The sequence below is a fragment of the Scomber scombrus genome, chromosome 11, assembly GCF_963691925.1.
Source record: "Scomber scombrus chromosome 11, fScoSco1.1, whole genome shotgun sequence".
Lineage (NCBI taxonomy): Eukaryota > Metazoa > Chordata > Actinopteri > Scombriformes > Scombridae > Scomber > Scomber scombrus.
In genome coordinates, this window is record NC_084980.1 from 11,127,618 (window position 1) to 11,146,230 (window position 18,613).

At 39.1% G+C, this 18,613-nt stretch overlaps 1 protein-coding gene across 1 annotated transcript in view; it reads right to left on the reverse strand.

Annotated features, from left to right (window-relative positions):
• Window positions 1-1,058: 1,058 nt before the first annotated feature.
• The window catches only part of kcnn1a (potassium intermediate/small conductance calcium-activated channel, subfamily N, member 1a), a 45,148-nt gene continuing 27,593 nt past the window's right edge, over window positions 1,059-18,613 (reverse strand). The window contains exons 5-9 of the mRNA XM_062429416.1: window positions 13,174-13,315; window positions 12,366-12,476; window positions 10,998-11,125; window positions 8,244-8,313; window positions 1,059-5,608 (exon numbers count right to left, since the gene is read on the reverse strand). Of these exons, the coding sequence (XP_062285400.1) occupies window positions 5,303-5,608; window positions 8,244-8,313; window positions 10,998-11,125; window positions 12,366-12,476; window positions 13,174-13,315 (757 nt within the window). The 3' untranslated portion in view covers window positions 1,059-5,302. The remainder of the gene's footprint in view (window positions 5,609-8,243; window positions 8,314-10,997; window positions 11,126-12,365; window positions 12,477-13,173; window positions 13,316-18,613) is intronic.

Here is an 18,613-nt window from a genome sequence, read left to right on the forward strand (position 1 = left end):
AATAAATGACTTCCCGTGCCTGCCGCAAGCTGTCCCTGAAGGACCTTTTCACACTCTGGGATGATCCTCAATACCCTGCAAACTGATTCCTCCCCCTATCCTTCTCCAGTAATCCGAGGGTCATCTTCAGTACTTTGCAACCTGCTTCCTTCTCTTGTCTTTTCAAACTCAGGGCTGATCTTCAGTACTCTCAGTACTCTCTAGAGGAGATCCCTGGTAATTTGATGCCTCTTTTTTCTGCCTTTCACACCAAAACCCAAGAATAGCTGAATGAATTAACTGTGCTCATTAGGAGACTGACATTGCCACCTTGTTAAAGAAGGAAATAACACAAGACTTACCTGCTTAGTTAACTTAACTGTGTATCTGTAGCTAACCAGAGTGTATTTGACCTGTATTTCCTCCCATTTGTGTTCTTTTAGTGCATATATTAAAATGATAAAAACATATTTAATTTAATCATGCAATACTCATGGGAGGGATGAGGTGCAGAGGAGCTGTGCCCTGTGTTTCCACTGTTGGGTTTGTGTAGCAACAACTACAGGGTGACTGACTCTGCCACTCTTGCGGGATATCGGTCTGCTGCCAAGTCCCTCCTGATTTGGCTGTAATTAACCAGGCTGAGCCTTGTTTGTGCATGTGGACATGAATAGTAGCTTGTTATTTGAACATTAATGGCTCTGTGTGTGTGTGTGTGTGTGTTTCGTACAGCCCATAGTTCACCTTGGAACAGTGCCTCAGCAGCTGTGTGTCCTCTGAAGCGATGTTTATGTTTATGTCAATACATCCTCCTGTAATCATGTTTTAGGACGTCCCCGCCTTGCTGTTTTTACAGGAAGAGACGTGTGATGTCTGTATCTGTCGCCAAGTGTGCCAACCCACCTTTTAGTGTCATAGTTGGCTTTCCGCTGCTCCCATTTCCCCTATTTCTTGGCTCAGAGCTAATGTGAAAAGTTTTATGGCAAGAGTTTGTGATGCGATGGAGAAAAAAGCATGAAAAATTACTTAATATTAAAATCTCATCCTCAACTGCCAAAAAATAGAAGAGAGTTATGCTCATAGCTGAAGATAGTCTTTAATGATTTGACCTTGGTGTCTCTCTTTGCTAGGACAAAAGTTCACCTGCAAAATGAAGGAACAGCGAACAGTATACAGAGAACATACCATGTTAAACCCATTTGCCATCCATTAAAAGTTGATTTATTCCAGTGCTACTACGTACATTATGCATCATGTGGCAGTGTACACAGAACAATGATTGGGTTACATTTCTTCAGTTTTTGGGGTTTTTCACTGTTATTGTTCAGTAGAAGTGTGTTCTGATGCCTGCTCTATGAGGAAAGCCTACTTTTCAGGATAATAAAAAAGACTCTGGGATGCATTTATCACTCGGACTTATCTACCATCATCAGAATAACATCATGAATGTCCCTCACTTCACTACGAAAGACGAGAAAATTGGGTCACTATTAAATATTGGAATGGTGTTTTGGCAGGTCTTTGTTGTTGTTGACAGGAGGAGAAGGGGTGAATAAAACAAACCTTTACAATAGAGTAAAAAAATAACCAAACCAACAGAAACTGGATCATACCTCCATGAGTAATTTTTTTTTAAAAGTGTGAAATGACTAAAATGTTATCTTTTATTTTCCAGAATTTCAAACCCTTCATTTCTTTTTTTAGATTTATTTTTTCTACTGCATACCTGCAACATGCTGTGCATTGCACCCTGCTACCTTTACCCCCTTCGATTCACCATTTGTCCCGTTTACTTGGCGACATCTACAATGAGGTCATATTTACAGGACACCCCCCACCCCCCGTGAGTCAAAAGTGGACGTCTGTCAGTAAATGGACTATGGCTCTCGTCTTTCTCTCTCTTTTTTTAATCTATTCTCTTTCCTGCTGCCCAATGAAGGATGAAGTCCTTAACATCAGTGCCATCAACTCTCTCTGCATAAGACACTCAAGCATCTGTGATCCTTCCTGGTGTAACTGAATATTACACACTGAGTGCAACATGGAACTTGACCTGGGGGTTTTCCTGCTTCTTTCTTTCACTCTGTTTTTTCATTCAAACCACTCAAAGGTCTTTGCTGTGGGCCATTTGGGAAGCCTCTTCATGTATTTGGGACTGATGTTCTTAATGATGACATATGACAAACGAAAGACAGAACCTCCAATGTAATGAAGAGGTGGAAACATTGGATGTGAGCAGGCAGGTGAGGTCATAATCAAGCAGAGTCTACCATTAGCCATCCTAAATCATCGGATGACACTGATTGAAACAGAGACTGTAATGACATGATAGATCCTTTCATACTGGATGGGTGGAGTGTTGCACTGTACGAGAAATGGTGAGAGGTGGGGGCAGTAAAGAGTCATGCTTCACCAACTCAAATTGAAAGGAAAAAAGCTAATATTCATGCCTGATTAAGTTCCACTCGTAGCAAACTGAATATGTTCTTGAATGGAGTGTTCTCAGGTCAGTCCAGAGCCTTCGGGTGGATGCATTCATTCAACATCTCACAGGATTGGACTTAGACCCGGTTTAGCCCGAAGCATCTTTGAAATAATTAAGATCCAGGAAATGATGATGATTCTATTGTCTGAGTCTGTGAGTTTAAGGGGCCATACAGATGATCTTTAACACTAACATCCTTTCGGGACTCAGATTATCTTATATTATTAACCTACTTTAAGACAGCATGCTAGCCCGCTAACCCGCTGACTGCCTTATCTGCTCTTTATATGTGCATTGGAAAAAAATAACTTTAAATTTACAAGTCATCACAACTCTAAGATGCGTCATACCATGCCTCTGATATTCTTAAATTTCTATTTTTTCATCTATCATAGTGAATGTTTTTCAATGTCATTTAGAACGACAAAACAGAGGCCTGTAATGTTAAAGTAAAAGTTCAACATAATGGGAAATATGCTTATTCACTTTATTGGGAGAGTTTTATGAGAAGATCTAATTTGTGTATGGCAAATATGAAACCACAGGTAGCAGCCAGTAGTTTGGCTTAGCATTAAGACCAGAAATAGGTGCAAACTAAATTCACCTACAAGCAACTGTAAAGCTCATTGATTTACATATTATGTTACATTTGTTAATTCAACGAAAAACCATAAGTGCAAAGTGCAAAAGAGCACATTGTGACATTGTGGTTTTAAAGAGGGGGGCAGGGGTTTATGACTGTTTCCTGGAGAGTTTGCATCACTGTGTTGCCAGGCAACCAGTGGAAACTCCAGGAAGTAGCCAAGAAATAGTCAGAAAACCACGACTAGTTATTTTTACGCTTTTTTCACACTTCACAAACAAGGTATGACAATTTAATTTATTAGCTTTAGAGGTGCTAGCACACAGGCCAGGTTAGTTTTTTCCCACTGTTTCCAGTCTTAATGCCAAGCTAAGCGAACCAGCTTTTGGCAGTAGCTCCATATGTATCGTAAAGCCATTAGATTGGTACCAATCTTCTCATCTAAATTAGCAAGGAAGCAAATAAGGTGCATTTCTCAAAATGTTGAGCTATTCCTTTACTCTTGCCAAGAGACCAATTCACTGTTCTGTAACCATCAAAGTTTTCTTCAGCACTTTTATTTGTATCCTTTCAGGATTCTTTTGTTATAGCAGTTTTTCTTCACCTCATATTTTAAACAGGGAATGCATTACAGAATCACATTACTGCAACTCTCTAGGTTCCGCAACTCTAAACACCCTAAGTGTCCTAGTAAAAAAAAAGGTTTAGCAAAAAAATAAACAAAAGAAAATGAAAGAAAAGCAACAAACAAACAAAAGTGAAGAGTGAATCATCAACCCATCCAAGGAAGATTGAGTTCCATTGTCATTTTTGCACAGAACCATGCAGGGGGGCAGGGCTGGGTTCTCAGTTCGACCAGTGATGTTTGCCTGTGTGGCCGTAAACCAGCAGACCTCAAGCCATGCCATTATCTTAAGACCACAGGAAGCTCTAATTAGTGGTTATGAGAAAGGTAGACTACTACATATTTCATTGTTGTATGTATGAGTGTGCAGCATTGAGCTAAAAGTGAACTCATTCTCCGAGACACACTCACAGAATACTCTCAGCCGGTCTCACTTTTGCTTGCTCTCTGAACTTTTTCGTTTTTCACGGTGTTAGTATAAATAGAAAAAAAAAAGCTTTTCAAAACATTTAGAGTTGCTGTGTAATGGAGGCAATGTTATGCATTACATTAAGACATTTTCTTTAAAGTTTTGGAGAGGAATGTATCTGAAAAAGGAATGCAATGCTGTATTCAGACTGTTAACATCGTAAAAAAGCTCTGAAATTAGTAATTAAATAACCCTCTACTATTTATACATTCAGGCACTGAAAAATCACATGTCAATATGTAACTAAAAAAGATAGTCGCTCTCATTTTTCCCTTGGTAAGAACAAGGAAGCTGAAACCTTGAAGTTGGCAATTGTGTAAATGTTTCCTACCCAGTAGTAATGCCATATGCATCCCCTTTGCTTTTCTTTTGTGTGACAGTTTCCCCTCCCCCTTAAGTGCATTTCCAAACACTGACTTGAAGTCAGTGCTTTCATAGCCTCTCCTAAAGCTTTCGTCCTAACCTATGGGAAAGAATCCATGACACTAGTCTTTTGAAAGGGAAATCCAATGTTTTGTCTCACTCTCCTCACCGGACAAACAGATAGACGGACGGATGGGTGGACAGATGTCCTCCATGGCCTCGGACGGCCAGCAGGTGAGCCGAGGCCCTCAGCTCCACAGACCAACTTCCTCCCTCGTGGTTAAGGACTCTCTGGTGTGATAGCCAGCTCTCACCCCAGCGACCCTGAACTCAGTCATTTTTTTAACTATACAAGGGCTTTTACAAAAAAGCTAACTTGAACAGCCATACAATGGCTAAAACATAAACCATATCTCTACTTTATCTCGGTTTTTCAGTCATTTTTAATTTTTTTTGTCTTTTTAGTTTTTTGGATGCATTTGTGTTTTTTCTTGATTTAAGTCTTTGTTTGCCTTTCTTTGTTCTTTTGGAGTAGCTCTGATCCAGTCCTGTGCTGAGAGGCTCAGTCACAGAGGAATTGGTTTTTGAATTTGATGGGTGGGGAGGAAGGAGAGAGGGGATGGATGGGAGGGAGAGAGTAAGGGCATGGGTCGGGTCAGGGGTCAAGATTTGGGTTCATTATCAGTCCAGACATGGACTCACAGGGATTATAGGGACGCTTTAGGATGGAACAGAATGAGGTGAGAAGTTGGTTTGGAAAGGCGGGACTCGGAGGTGATTGCAAAGGGTTTCTCAAGGTTATCCGCTATCAGAGGAGGTGTGTGGAGCTGTGGAGGGTGAGCGCCGCCTGCGAGCGGTGGAAGTCCAGGATCGCTCAGAGCGTTCAGAGCGCTCTGAGGCTAGTGAGGCAGGCCGAAAGCGGTGAACAAAGCCGTCCAGGAAGTCCTGCTGCTGCTGGGTTATGGCTTGGGAGATGAGGCAGGGCAGCGCCTGCAGGCTGCCCGTCACCGAGTCCAGCTTGTCCTCCAATGTGCCGATGCGCTTGTCCAGCTCCTCACTGCGCTCCTGCAGCTCTGACACCAGGTCATACATCACATTCTGGGTCTAATGAAGGAGAGAAAGTAAATGTGTTTGGGGAGGTGATCAAACAGGATGAGAGAGAATGATGGTGGGACAAAGGGAAGGGAAGAAAAAAAACAACGCTGCTTTTTAACTAAATATCCACAGGTAGAGATATAAAGGCAACTTACAGATTTTGTTTAAAATTTTAAACATTAAATGTTCAATTTTATTCACCGAACTTGTATGCAAGGATGAATTTAAAAAGGGCAAAACGTTTAGAATCATGTGAAGAGATATTACATCAATTAAGTACATTTTTTTAATATAATTTTGTCCAAGGCTACATGCAAATAACAACAACTGTCATTGCTTACAGTATGTACTTTCCTAGGATAAAAGGGCTTATCATGTAATCATAAATTAGATGCTTAGACGAAAACTGTGGTCTAATTCTGACTTATGCAACCTGACAAGAAATAAATGATGACAGGAAGCAATATGAAGGGGTATTGAATAGTTTCAGCAAGTCAGCACAGATTTTTATCTTCCCACCAATTTAACAACTAGTTTTGTCCAATCTGTTTATAGGCAGAGAAGGTCTTTAATGTGTAATACATTAGCTTGACACAACTCATTCATGTAATGAAAAGTGTTTTTATTGTTAAGGCACTTATTGTTTGGCAGTGGTGCCAGTGTTACCACATGTAATCCCCCTGTGTATGCATGACAATTTTACGTATTATAAAATATATAATATATTCTATTCTGTAGTTTGATTAATGAATTTCATGTGACACATAATTAAATGGCCATCTGCGCAGCTCAGGTCACAGACAACTTTATACCATTCTGTTTGTCTTTTCCAGACATCACCGAATTCAAATGTCTTATGTATAAGACAGAAATCAAAAGATAACTTCTCTTTAGGGTTTAAAAAGGAGACACTGAACAGTTAAACTACAGTAGGGTGTACACAGACGGATCTGATCATCGAGCAGAGTAAGGCCAAGTAAACACACATTAAAGGAGATGACCTTAGAACCTTTTAAAATACACACTGGAGTGCAAATGCCATCCACATCAAATGAGGCTGCAGTCCTGCACCTCCCTTTGAACCCCCTCTCTGCTCTGCTCTGGTGGGTCAGCTGACATCTATGTGCACCAGGACAGAAGCAACTGAGGCGTGACTGCATTCTGCCTCTTACAGCCAGATACTATTTACAACATATGGTTTGGTTCAGGTAACAGTGTATTTAACTAATATTTTTATATAAACAATGGGTCACACTGCAATGAATGGGTATTGTGAAAGGTTTCACTCATAGGGCCAATTGTTTTGCTTTTTACTGCTTTAGTTCATTTTCACCACTGGAAACAATGATAAGCAGCTAGTCACGAATTTTGTCTGTTTGAACTCTGTCATGTGACATAACAACTTTATGAGGCAATAATGTCAAATTTGTGTTTACATTTTGTTACGCTGTATCCTATTGGTCAAAAATCTACTAATATTGGTTTAAGTCTTTATTTAATAATTATGCCATCCAAGATCACATAGTAGTTCTGTTGTTAAATTCATTCTTAAGCTTTCAAAGCAATGCTAACATGAGAACATAATGAGGTTATAGGTTATATAACATAAGGTTAAAGGTCAGTTCATATGCCTTGTATCTATCTAAGGCTTTTTTGGTATTTATTTTATTAGTTAGGTCACAGTAGAGATACAAGAAACCTGGAATCCATCAACCTCTAGCTGCTGGGACCTTCCTGATAAATGAATATCCAGTGAACTAAGAACTGTCAACAGAGCTACATTGGCCTACATTAAGCAAAAAGAGTACTGGAATACAGTTTATGACTGTTTATGATAAAATACTTTTTAGATTTCAATATTTAGGAAAACACATAAGATTTAGATGAGATATTTGATAACGCTCTCATGTCTGTACCATAAATATGTAGCTACAACCAGGAGACTGTTCGCTTAGCTTAGGAAAAAGACTGGAAACGGGGAAACAGCTGGCCTGGCTATCTCCATAGATACTAAATTCAACTTACCAACAACTCTAAAGCTAACTAATTAATACATTACATCTTGTTTAATTCATACAATCTTTAATCAATATTCCAGTCTTTATGCTAGGCTGAACTGTTTGCTGGTGGTAGCTTCATATTTAGCATACAAACATGAGCTCTTGGATACTGCCCCATGGGCAATTTGCGGGAGCATTGGAGCCAACATCAACCAACCATGAAACAAACTATAGTAGTAGGATTTCACTATTCTAAAAAATAATTCTTTACTCAAAATGTCAACTTCTCAAATACCATATGAGAGTGGACAATGCAAGCAACACATGGAAAAACTTTTGCAAGCAATGCTGCAGAACAAACAGCTATTAATAGGCATGTAGGATGAGCCGACATCAGCTTGTTGACAAGGTAGAAAAAAACTACCTGGGTTTAGAGGAGGCTGATGCCTGAGCTTTTGACTTTCAGGGAGCATTTCTATATATTTTAACCTCAAGTTTTGGAACTTTGACCATGTTTATCAGTTATCTGACATCATAACAGTATATAAATACAGAAAAACAGAAAAAAGCACAATATGTCCCTTTAGTGTAAAAAGATATGAGATTTTGGATCCTTTGGATCGTCCATCAGAAGTGAGACTTACCTTTGCCAGGTCCACCAAAGTATTGGCCTGATCATTGAGTTTCCTCTGTTCCATCTTCACACTGCGCAGTCTGGGTGGAGGCACAAGGAAGTGGAAACAAGAAAAGGAGAGAAGGAGGAAGTGGAGAAAGGAGAGAGGGAAGGAGGGAATAAAGGAGAAGAGGCGAGGAGGGTTTAAAGGGGGAGAAGGGAGTAGGGTGTTTGCAGTAGTGGAACGTAGAGAGACAGGTTGTATGGGGTCATGAAGGGGCAGAAAGGGCCAATGGGGAAGAAAGAAGGAGGAACAACACATTTTTAATCAGTAGTGCTCTCTCACTGATGACATTGAAAAGAGAGAGGACAGCCTGCATGCATCGTAAATATATGCACTTTACATATCTATATATATATACATATATAGAGAAATATATATGTATATATATAAGAGCATTCCTGGTCTTGGTCAATGCCATACCAACCAAAACATGCAAAATTACAGAAGCATACTACACTCATTTTGAAAATACGGAGTGTGTTTATCATGTTTTGTCATGTTATTTTCTCGTTATAACAAGATCTTTTTCTCATCATACTGTAATGCTTTAAATACTCATTTTTGCCTTAAAAAAGTTATTTTCACTACAGTGAGAAACAGTCTTAATACTGAGAGATGATCTTGTTACAGCACAAAAAGAATGTGTTTCCAAACAAGAGGAAAAAAATCTCAATATGAGGCCAAAGAACATATAATTATTATTATGACAAAGCATGAGGTTTTTTTTCCAGCAACAATGCAATATGCTTCTATACAAGAAAACCTCAAATCTATGTTTGAAATTAAAACATTCCCAACCCTTACTGCCCAAAAATAAGACATTAAAAAACAGAAAAAGATGACATGCCCTTTGTCAGTGCTACACGCAGCTCAGTGGTAGGACGTCATATATACACACTGGTCATTCAGTAAGCGTGCAGTGACTGTGAGTGACTTTGTGCACAATGAGACGTGAGTATTTCAGTGGATTTGTGTGTGTGTGTGACTGTGCGTATGTACATGAGTTGATTTGTGTGTTTTTCGCGGATGCCACAGATAAAAAAATGAAGCCAGAAATAAACTTTCTAATGACATTGCTGAACATACGGCAACATAGACATTTCAAATAACTTGCGCAATGATACACTGGACATGTTTTGTGATGCTTTTAACATTGTGCCTCCTTATCTCTGATCAAATACATTATGGCACTGTAAGAACTGTTAACGCTGATGTGAATAATGTGTCATTGTTGGCGGTGGCATCACACAGCCATCATCTGAATTTGTGAGGGGAAGAATTTCCCTGTTCGGCAAATTATGAGACATGATGACATTCAAGGACATTTATTCATGTGCAAATCAGTATATCAGAGGAGAGTGAGACTGCTCGCTTACGGCTCTATCTCTGTGGGAAACCGTTTCAGCTCATATGTGTCTGCTTGCTCGGCTTTGTTATCCCTTATGCCTGTCGAAGAATAGGGGCTAAAAGCTAAAAGCACTACTTATTAGTGTAATGCATTATGGGCACAATTTCTACAAAACCCCAACCTACATGTTGTGTCGTAGCTTTTTGTACAATGTATGGCATGTGCTTTGTCATTTGATCTCAAATAAGAAAAGGAGAAAACAAAGCAAAAATCAATATTAAAATCACAGCAAACATTTAAATCTCATTAGAACTACAGTACATTACAGTGTGCGTGTTTATGTCATCACAAAATTATCAGGAGTGTAGGATGAAGGCTGTTAATGCAGGTTAATATAGCCTCCAGAGTAGCTATATTAATCATGGACAACATTGTACAGTACATTGTAGATGATTATGAACCGCTGGCCAGGCCAACAAAGCTCCAAGCTCATTCGTTGCAAGATGCTTTTTCTTTCACACGTTCTCTCCAGACAACCCTCCACTATTGACACTGGTGGCAAAATTTTGATGCTTATTTTTGTTTCATTCCATTCAAAGGGGGGATGGGAGGGAAAGGGAAATAAATGGAACACTGAAGTAAAGTTAAAAAAAAAAGAAAAAAAGAAAAACAATTCAGCATCCAGCATTTTTTTCTTTCTTTTTTGGTAACAAACGCTTTTTTTCATGCATGTCAAACGCAGACATGGAGAAAGGGGGAGGAGGAAGGAGGAGGATGTTGAGGAAACAATAGGAGGAGGATACATAGAAGACTCAACTTACTTCTGAGCTCTGCAGTGATAGAGCAAAACAAAGACAGAACACAGTACAGAGTTTTAACCCCACAACATTCACGAAACGAGTGAAACCATTACACTTCTCACTGTAAGCACAGGGTAAAAAAGGGGGGCTGGAGGGAGAGGGGTAAGGGTAGGGGAGGGGAATAGGAAGGACCATTACACTAGATTGCAGTGTGTGTACTTGTTTATGTGTATATATGTGTGTGAAAAGAGACTTTACATGTGTGTGAGCATAACAATAACAGGAAATGGTACTCTAGTAGAGCACATTGTAGCAAACACTAGAGGTGAGTCACAGTTAGGACTATACATTCCTGCAGTTTAATGGAAATATAACTTATATTTAAATATTTTGTACCACAAATAGCATTAAAGTAAATCACATGGAAAGAACATCTTAATAACTATATTTCAACAATATTATTTTTTGGGCATGCTCTGGGATTCCCCTTGATGGTTGATGGTGAACAACATTGTCATATTCCCTTTAAACATTTCATTAGATTACATATATCAAATGTAGTGCAGGACTTACTGGTGAATGGCTTGGAGAAACTTGCGCTGGTGTTTCCGAACCTTGGCATGATCTATCTTCTTGACCAACTTGGTGTGTTTGTAGATGAGCCATGTTTCCCTGAGTACATTGGCAGCTGTGTTCTTCACCTGTGAGACAAGGTTGAATGTGATGTTCATGAACTCCTCTAAAAGTGTGCACTGGCGCATAACGAGATTCAAGACTCAAGCATGCATGATTAATATCCTCTGAAATGGACAGAAACAAATGCGAAAGGTTAAAAAAATGGCAAGTAAATAAATAGGCTTGGGCGGTAGAAATCTCGAGGGTGTGATTTTCAATACCGTGAAAAATACATACTAGAGTTTACGAGAAGCACATGAAGGCGGCATGTAATCCCACCTTTGGCCACAATGTGGGTTCTAATGGTAGAGTGGCGCTGCCTGCATTTCCGTTGTTGACTCCACAGCAAGTGAAGACTACTGAATAAGTGACTCAAAGTTTCTAACTTCGCTGAAAACTTTCGCTAAAATATGAGATATTCGTGTTTTTGGTGAATGAAACTCGCTAGAATTTTATTTGTTTGAGCGGATATTCATCTTGTGGCATTCAGTGACTTTGTTCCTGATATTTATTCAGTTGTTTCTCCGCGGTGACACCTGATGAACAGGTAACACACAGATTTTTTTCTCTCTAAAGTTTTGTCTTGTATCTTAAATTTACCCTAATATTCGTATTCAAGGCATTTTGACAGCTGGCAGTTTGAGGGTCAGCTCAGGTTGGGTGGTTGACTGACATACTTTTGCAGGTCGGACAGTGCGGTTTGTCTTTTTAAGGTGTCGGGTGGCGCGGGTATTAAATAATTCTTACCCGCGCGTTTCTACTAGACAATACTGTAGCTACTATAACTCTTATTGCAACTGCTGCATGATGCGCATTTCCTTATTCTGAAATCACTCCAGGAGTTGGGTGTTTTCCTCAGAGATAAATCTGAGCCACAGACACCCGCAAAGTGGTCTGAAAGGACTCTCCATAACTTGTTGTTCCCCTTCTTTCTCCAAAATGAGGTTGTATAAATAGACAATAAATTAAAAAGTGCAAAGCAATAATCGCCTTTGAAGTTCTTCCCCTACAACTTAAACACTGTGCTGTCTCTGTGTTACGAGTGTATAAATAGCTACAGGTCTGTCTTTGCAGTGCTGCTGAGCTGAGCTTTTATGTTCTGGGAGACCCGAGTTCGAAAGATTGATGAAAACTTATGATGAGGGGCCAAATGAAGACAAGGCTTTGTTTGAAGGGGTTACAAACCAAAAATGTTTAGGCATCCTTGCAAACAACAACAATATATCATCACCATTACTTAAAAAACAGTACTAAACAGTGACTCACTCGTTTGCAGAGTTGTGTGTCCATCATGAAGTTGTGGACATGCTTCTCAGCCTTGGTCAGCTCCAGCTTCCTGGCTACCACTGCAACCACCAGCGCAGTGCAGCCAGCTCCCTGTTGTTCAGAGACACAGTCAGGCCCAAAACACAGTGAGTAACATCTTTGAAGCTTTCAAGGTGCCATTTATTAGAAGCTAGCAAGAAGCTAGCAAAACTTCAAAACCTACAAATATCATTTAATTTTGGAAACAGACTGATGACTATTTATTTTAATGCAGCTTTGCTCCTCTCTTACCAAAGACTGACCCACTGTAAATTGGAGCAGGATGACACTCGGAGGTGATTTATTTAGATAGGTTTGTCTCTCTTTATTATACAAAGATGCTGGAGCTTTGTTCTCTATTTTGATGTAAATAAACAACCAAGTTAGCGGATCGTTCAGGCTTCAGATATATGCTCATACTGTGTGTTAGTGCCACAGCGGTGCACTTTTAAACACTTCTTCAACATCAGTCTGGTCTGTAAATACTGAAACATCACAGCAACTAGTGTCTGAAATACTTCTGATCAACACACTGAATCAGCACCTGCCTGTGAATCTTTCTCCTTTTCTTTTTATTTCTCCGTACAACGTACAACATGACATCAATAATCAATTTTCTTCAGCCGTAAACATAGCTGGAGCGTACAGTGTGTATTTGACACCGCTGTTAGACTGACCCAGAGGTCCATGTACCGATGCACTCGCATCTTTTAAATCAAAACCAATTTTCTGATTCAAATCAGTTATTTGTTAAACCTCTACTACCTACCATAATCCCTGTAAGCAGACACACGCCTTTCCCACAGTACGTGTGTGGTACCATGTCCCCGTAGCCAATGGAGAGGAAGGTAATCGAGATGAGCCACATGGCTCCCAGAAAGTTACTGGTGACTTCCTGTTTGTCGTGATACCTAAAGTAACGAAGATAAGCAGAGGTGGGAGACACACAGTAAGTTAAACTTGAACACAGTTTCTGAAAGGTGAGCATGCTTAGGAATGGCATGTGTGAATGCTGTGTGAATTAAACAGGAGTGGTGGGTAGAGGAGGTGGTGAGGATTGAGGAGGAGGAGGAAGAAATTATGATGCAAAAGTGTAACACCTGTTTTGTGAAAAGCCAGTTTGGCACACGGTCTAAAAATGCACCAAAGTCCATTCTGCTTAAAAAAATGAAGGTAAAAGTATATGTTCAATGGATTTGCCAGAGAGGCAATAATTCATTTCCATTGTTCTTTGCCTTTAGGTCATTTCTGTCTGAGACAGTTTGATGGAGAAACATGTTTAACTTAAACTTAAACTGACATGTATTCAGAAAAAAAACAATTGGGTCAGTTTTGAGAATTTGATGAAATGATTTGAAACTGAGATGGCAATACCACTGAACATGTAACACATGTTCAGTGTCTGTCAATACAGAAATTAACCATTTAGTGACATGAATGATATGAAAGAGCATTCAAAAAAATGGGTTTGAGGCCAAATCACTTACTCTTGTTGCATATTAGCATGGAAATTACAATTTTAGAAAACATGTTTCAAATGACAAAAGAGACAGGCCATGTCGCCGTAAGTGACTGGACAAAGAGTACCGCAGGTCAAACTTGATTTGAATGTAACAACCAAACAAATGTAATATCAGTGCATCCAAAATGCATATACTGCTGCATTAAATCAAACTAGCAATTGGCTTATTGGTCACGGTTTGCTGCAAATCTTCCTCCATACAGTTTATGCTGCCCCCCAAAAAAGGTTTGGTAATGCAAATCATCACTTCAAACATGTTGGTTGCTGAAAATAGCTGACAGCCATGCTTGAATTGTCAGTCCAAAGGCCCACAGTGCATTTGCAAAGATATTTCTATTAAAAACACAACAACCAAAAAAAAAAGAAAAACACAGTGTACAAAGCTGGATTGATGATGACATTCCCATACCTTTTGGGGCAAGACAAAAGTCCATCAATGAGGCAAATCTGCCTTATCCACCCACCCTCATTCAACACGCCTGATTATTCCCAATGAGCTGTCTAGGAGGAGATCAGATAAGATTTAATTTTTGAGTTAAAATCAAATATTCATTAAACACTTTGAGACAACATCTCGCTAACATCCCTCTGACAAGACGTCGTAGATGGAGTCTAATTTCTCGGGATTTTGCAAAAGCTTTTCTAAAAGGAATTGTGACGGGGCCAATCATGAATTGCTGATGACTTCAAACTATCCAGCAGTGACCCAGCATGTGGACTCAAAATGGCCAGAACAATCGCCTCTAATTAGCACACAATTACAAATGGGAACACTTGGGGCCAGACTATGAATTTCTTCAGTTCTACTCTCTACCAGAAGATAAAAACCAAAGTTGGGTTTGTAGAAATACCCGCACTTCCTTCTCCTCCAAGACAGTTCACTGTAGTCAAATATTATAGATGAACTAATCATGCCTTCTGCAGTTCTTAAAATCTCCCACTCTCAAGTTTCTATTCATGCTCAAAGTCAGGGGGAAAAATAACTATGAGCACTTTTTTCCCTCAGAATGACAAAAAAGTGTGTGGTCTGTGGGATTCAAGCTTCTTAAACGACATGCAGAGAAGCAGTCTGTACAATACCATGCAGGAATAAAAAAGATGTCTGCATCCTGCATGCTTCAAAGCCAGTATATTGAGAGCAGGGGAGCGATGGGAAAACCTGGGGTCCATTTAGAGATGAAAACCACCTCTGACAAATGCTGCAGTATCGCCAGGTGGAAGGGGATTGAACGTCTTCTCGGACTGCTTTCATTTGTAAACAATAGGGTAGGATTGGATGAGTAACAGAGAAAGAAGCTCATTGAATTTGACACCCCTGTCTCTTTTACCTGCATCCCAACACTTCACCAGCTGCCCTTTGATAGCTGCCAGGGGGTTTAACTTGATCAGCTGGCTAAATATTGTAATTACAAGTGACTAGTATGTTAATTTCATTCATCTTGTCATCAAGGCGTGCAGAGAGTGAGTCATGTCTTGAAGGCAGGCAGAACTGTGCTTTACCTTTTTAGCACAGTGAACAGTTTGTTACAGTGTAATACAGTGACTATCTCTCTCTCTCTCTCTCTGTTGTAAATATATATTTGTCAAAAATGCAGAAAGCATCGTTTTTTAAGCAAGAATGTTTTATTATCTGTTTTCCTAGCAGAAGCTGTGGAAATGTTTTTCAACACGTATATTTTGATGATTCTCTATTCAGAAAAAGAGCAGGAGACAGCAATACGGGACCAGAGACAGAGGCTGAACGTGGGGCTAATCAATAGCATTTTGGGGCTCTCAATATACTGTGTCAAGTTTTGGAATAGCATGGAGAAGAGCTGGCACCACTTTCAACCTATTCCAGGACAAGAGGTATATAATGTCTAGGACAGACAGTTTTATCCCCCACTTTTAAATTCTCCCTGACAGACACTCTGCAGCGAAAGCATTATCCTGGCATCACTTACTCAAATATTTCTGAGATGACATTATTTATCCAATACCGTATAAAATAATACAGTCATTTACATCCAAATGGGCTCCTAAACTTGGTTTCTGCAGTGGGTGAGGGTTAGAGGAGGGAGAACAGCATGATTCACACATAAACATAAAACAAAAAAGGTAACATCTTTATGATTACATCTGTTAATTAAACTGGTCAAGAATTAATATTTATCAACATCAGCTTCAGATACACAGTTCATTATAATACTTTTCTTATCAACAACCAGTCTAGTCCGCCCTGCCCATCATTGAGATGTAAAACTGACAGCATTTGCACTCATGAACGATTTCCAGAGAGTTAAAAAAAAAAAATTTCATTTCCTCTGCTATTGTGTGTAGACAAGCTCATGGTACATATGGTGACTTCTGAGGAAATACAACAGCCATAGCTGACAGCACAACCTCCAAACAAGCAGAGTAGTGATGGATCAAATGTGAAAAAGCCACACACACGCGCGCGCCCCTACCAACATACACACGCACACGAACACACACACACAAAGATGATTTTTCCAATTTAAGAAAATATAGAAATGCCTTTCCCGCTTTAAAATACATGAAAATACTTATTACTAGCCAAATTCAATCATTTTCAATGCAAAATTTTAGTCTATTTTTTTGGGTCAGCAATTATTACAAAAGAATGGGTGCCATTTTTTAAAAATAACTCACTTAACATTCATGAAATCTGCTACACAGCCATGACACATATATTGCTTCTAAAGAAGAGAGCTGTTAAAGATATCGATCGCACTTAAAAATGTACTACTGTGTTTTGTGTCCATAAAATTGACATTAGATAGAAGAAGGTAGATAAAGAAGTGTGTATTTTGTAAAGGAGACTCATTTGTGCTAAACCTAAACTAAAATCTACATTTCAAACTTCCTTCTGGAAACACACGTCCTTGGTTTCCTCTGCCGGTCAGTGGCTAAAGTAAAGTAAATGACCTCCTCCACATTCAAGAGCTGTGATCGCCTGCATACAACAACAACCTCGTCTTCCTGCATTTTCACATCAACAAAAACAAATAAAAAAGAGTTTTCCAGCGAGTGCGAGTCTTGTTGATATAAATGAATCTCTGCGCTGACTGAGATTATTTGAGGACAAATATGTTGGGATGCTCCTCGGGGAGTGTGTTAGTTGCAGTAAACATGAGCAGATTAAAATCAAAGTGTTGATGACCTAATTAAAAAAACTGCAAATGTAACAGTGTTTCATTTTTTAAATTTTCTTCTCCAGCGCAGCCAATTTGTAAAGCGAGCAAGCAGCAGACTGCAGCACTTTTATGACGTGCATGATGCATGTTTCCAAGATAAAAATAGAAATAAACCCAGTTAATACTGTTTTAATTGTAGAGCAACTGAGATAAATTCTTTACCATACTACAAGCATTACAATATCTACATTTCTAAATTTTATGTAATGTAGTAAATGTTATTATTGCATCTTTCAGGAACATGTACTGAAGTTGGAAAGTTTTAACTTGATTGGGGGGAAAAAACACATTCATCCTACTACAAACATCTGTATACGAGTACATATTTGAAACACCCACAACATTTCACATCTTTACTACTACTTTCCTGATTTCTCTGTTATTTGTAAAAACTGATCTTAAAGCTTATCTAACCATAAGTAAAGCTTTAATTAGACTGAAAATAAAGTCTCATAAAATGTTCTTGTTCTGTTCACTTTAATTTAAAGTCCACCTCTATTATAATATGTGTTTTCTTCTTGTTCCTTCAGTTTGATGTTAAAGGGGCAGGCCTACGGACAAGATTTGTGACATCACAACTAGTTTGGGAGCTGATTCTGTATTTTCTCAATGATGGAGAAGCAGATGTCATTTTAAGGATTTGAATAAGGTACTTAAGGAAAAAAACATATTTGACACATATTATTCCAAGCATATTGTTGATTATTGAATATGTGGTGGACATAAAAAACTAGTATGTGTCATCTTCATCTCTTGGCTTTAACCCTGGAGGAGTGATGGTGTCACCAGGTGTGTTATGACTGTACAAGTTTAACATGCAACATGAACCAGAAGATAGCCTTCATGATTTTTTGTGTTGCAGAAACCAGATTACCATCAACTCTGTATGAAATCACTCCCTGTTACACTCACTGTGTATTTTTTTTGAGAAAGGCACCGATGGTAATATGACCGCACCTTGATCTTGAATTATACATTACGTCTTGCTGTCAACCAGTACAGTTGTGAGTCCAAAGGGAAAGACATGATTTTCCAGCTTTGTCAGAAAATGGTGTCTGCTACACTGGTATAACTGCAAAAATCACCTGCAAATCACTCTACTAAGAATAATAAAGTAAAATACATCATGTAAGCCCTTGTCACAGTCTTGTAGGACTCTACCCTTACAGACTTTCATACTGAAGCTGAGCACTTCCGTCAATGTTGTCTTAAAGTCAGGTCTTTCCTGTGACTTGCTGTGCACGTCCTTCTTAATCTGCAATGCCACTAGACAGGAAGCACTGTTCACAAAAGCCCTTAATCTTAATGTTTCAGAGTTGGAGTGTGGTTATGTCTCTGGGGTTATCAGATAGCAAGTACTTTATTACAGATGTTCCACTGAATTAGGCTGGAGACACCAAAAAAGTGAGTTCTGGTATGCTGGTCACTGGAGAGCCATTCTCACTACAGACAGCTGTAAATAAACGTGTATCCATATACTCTGAAAAAAA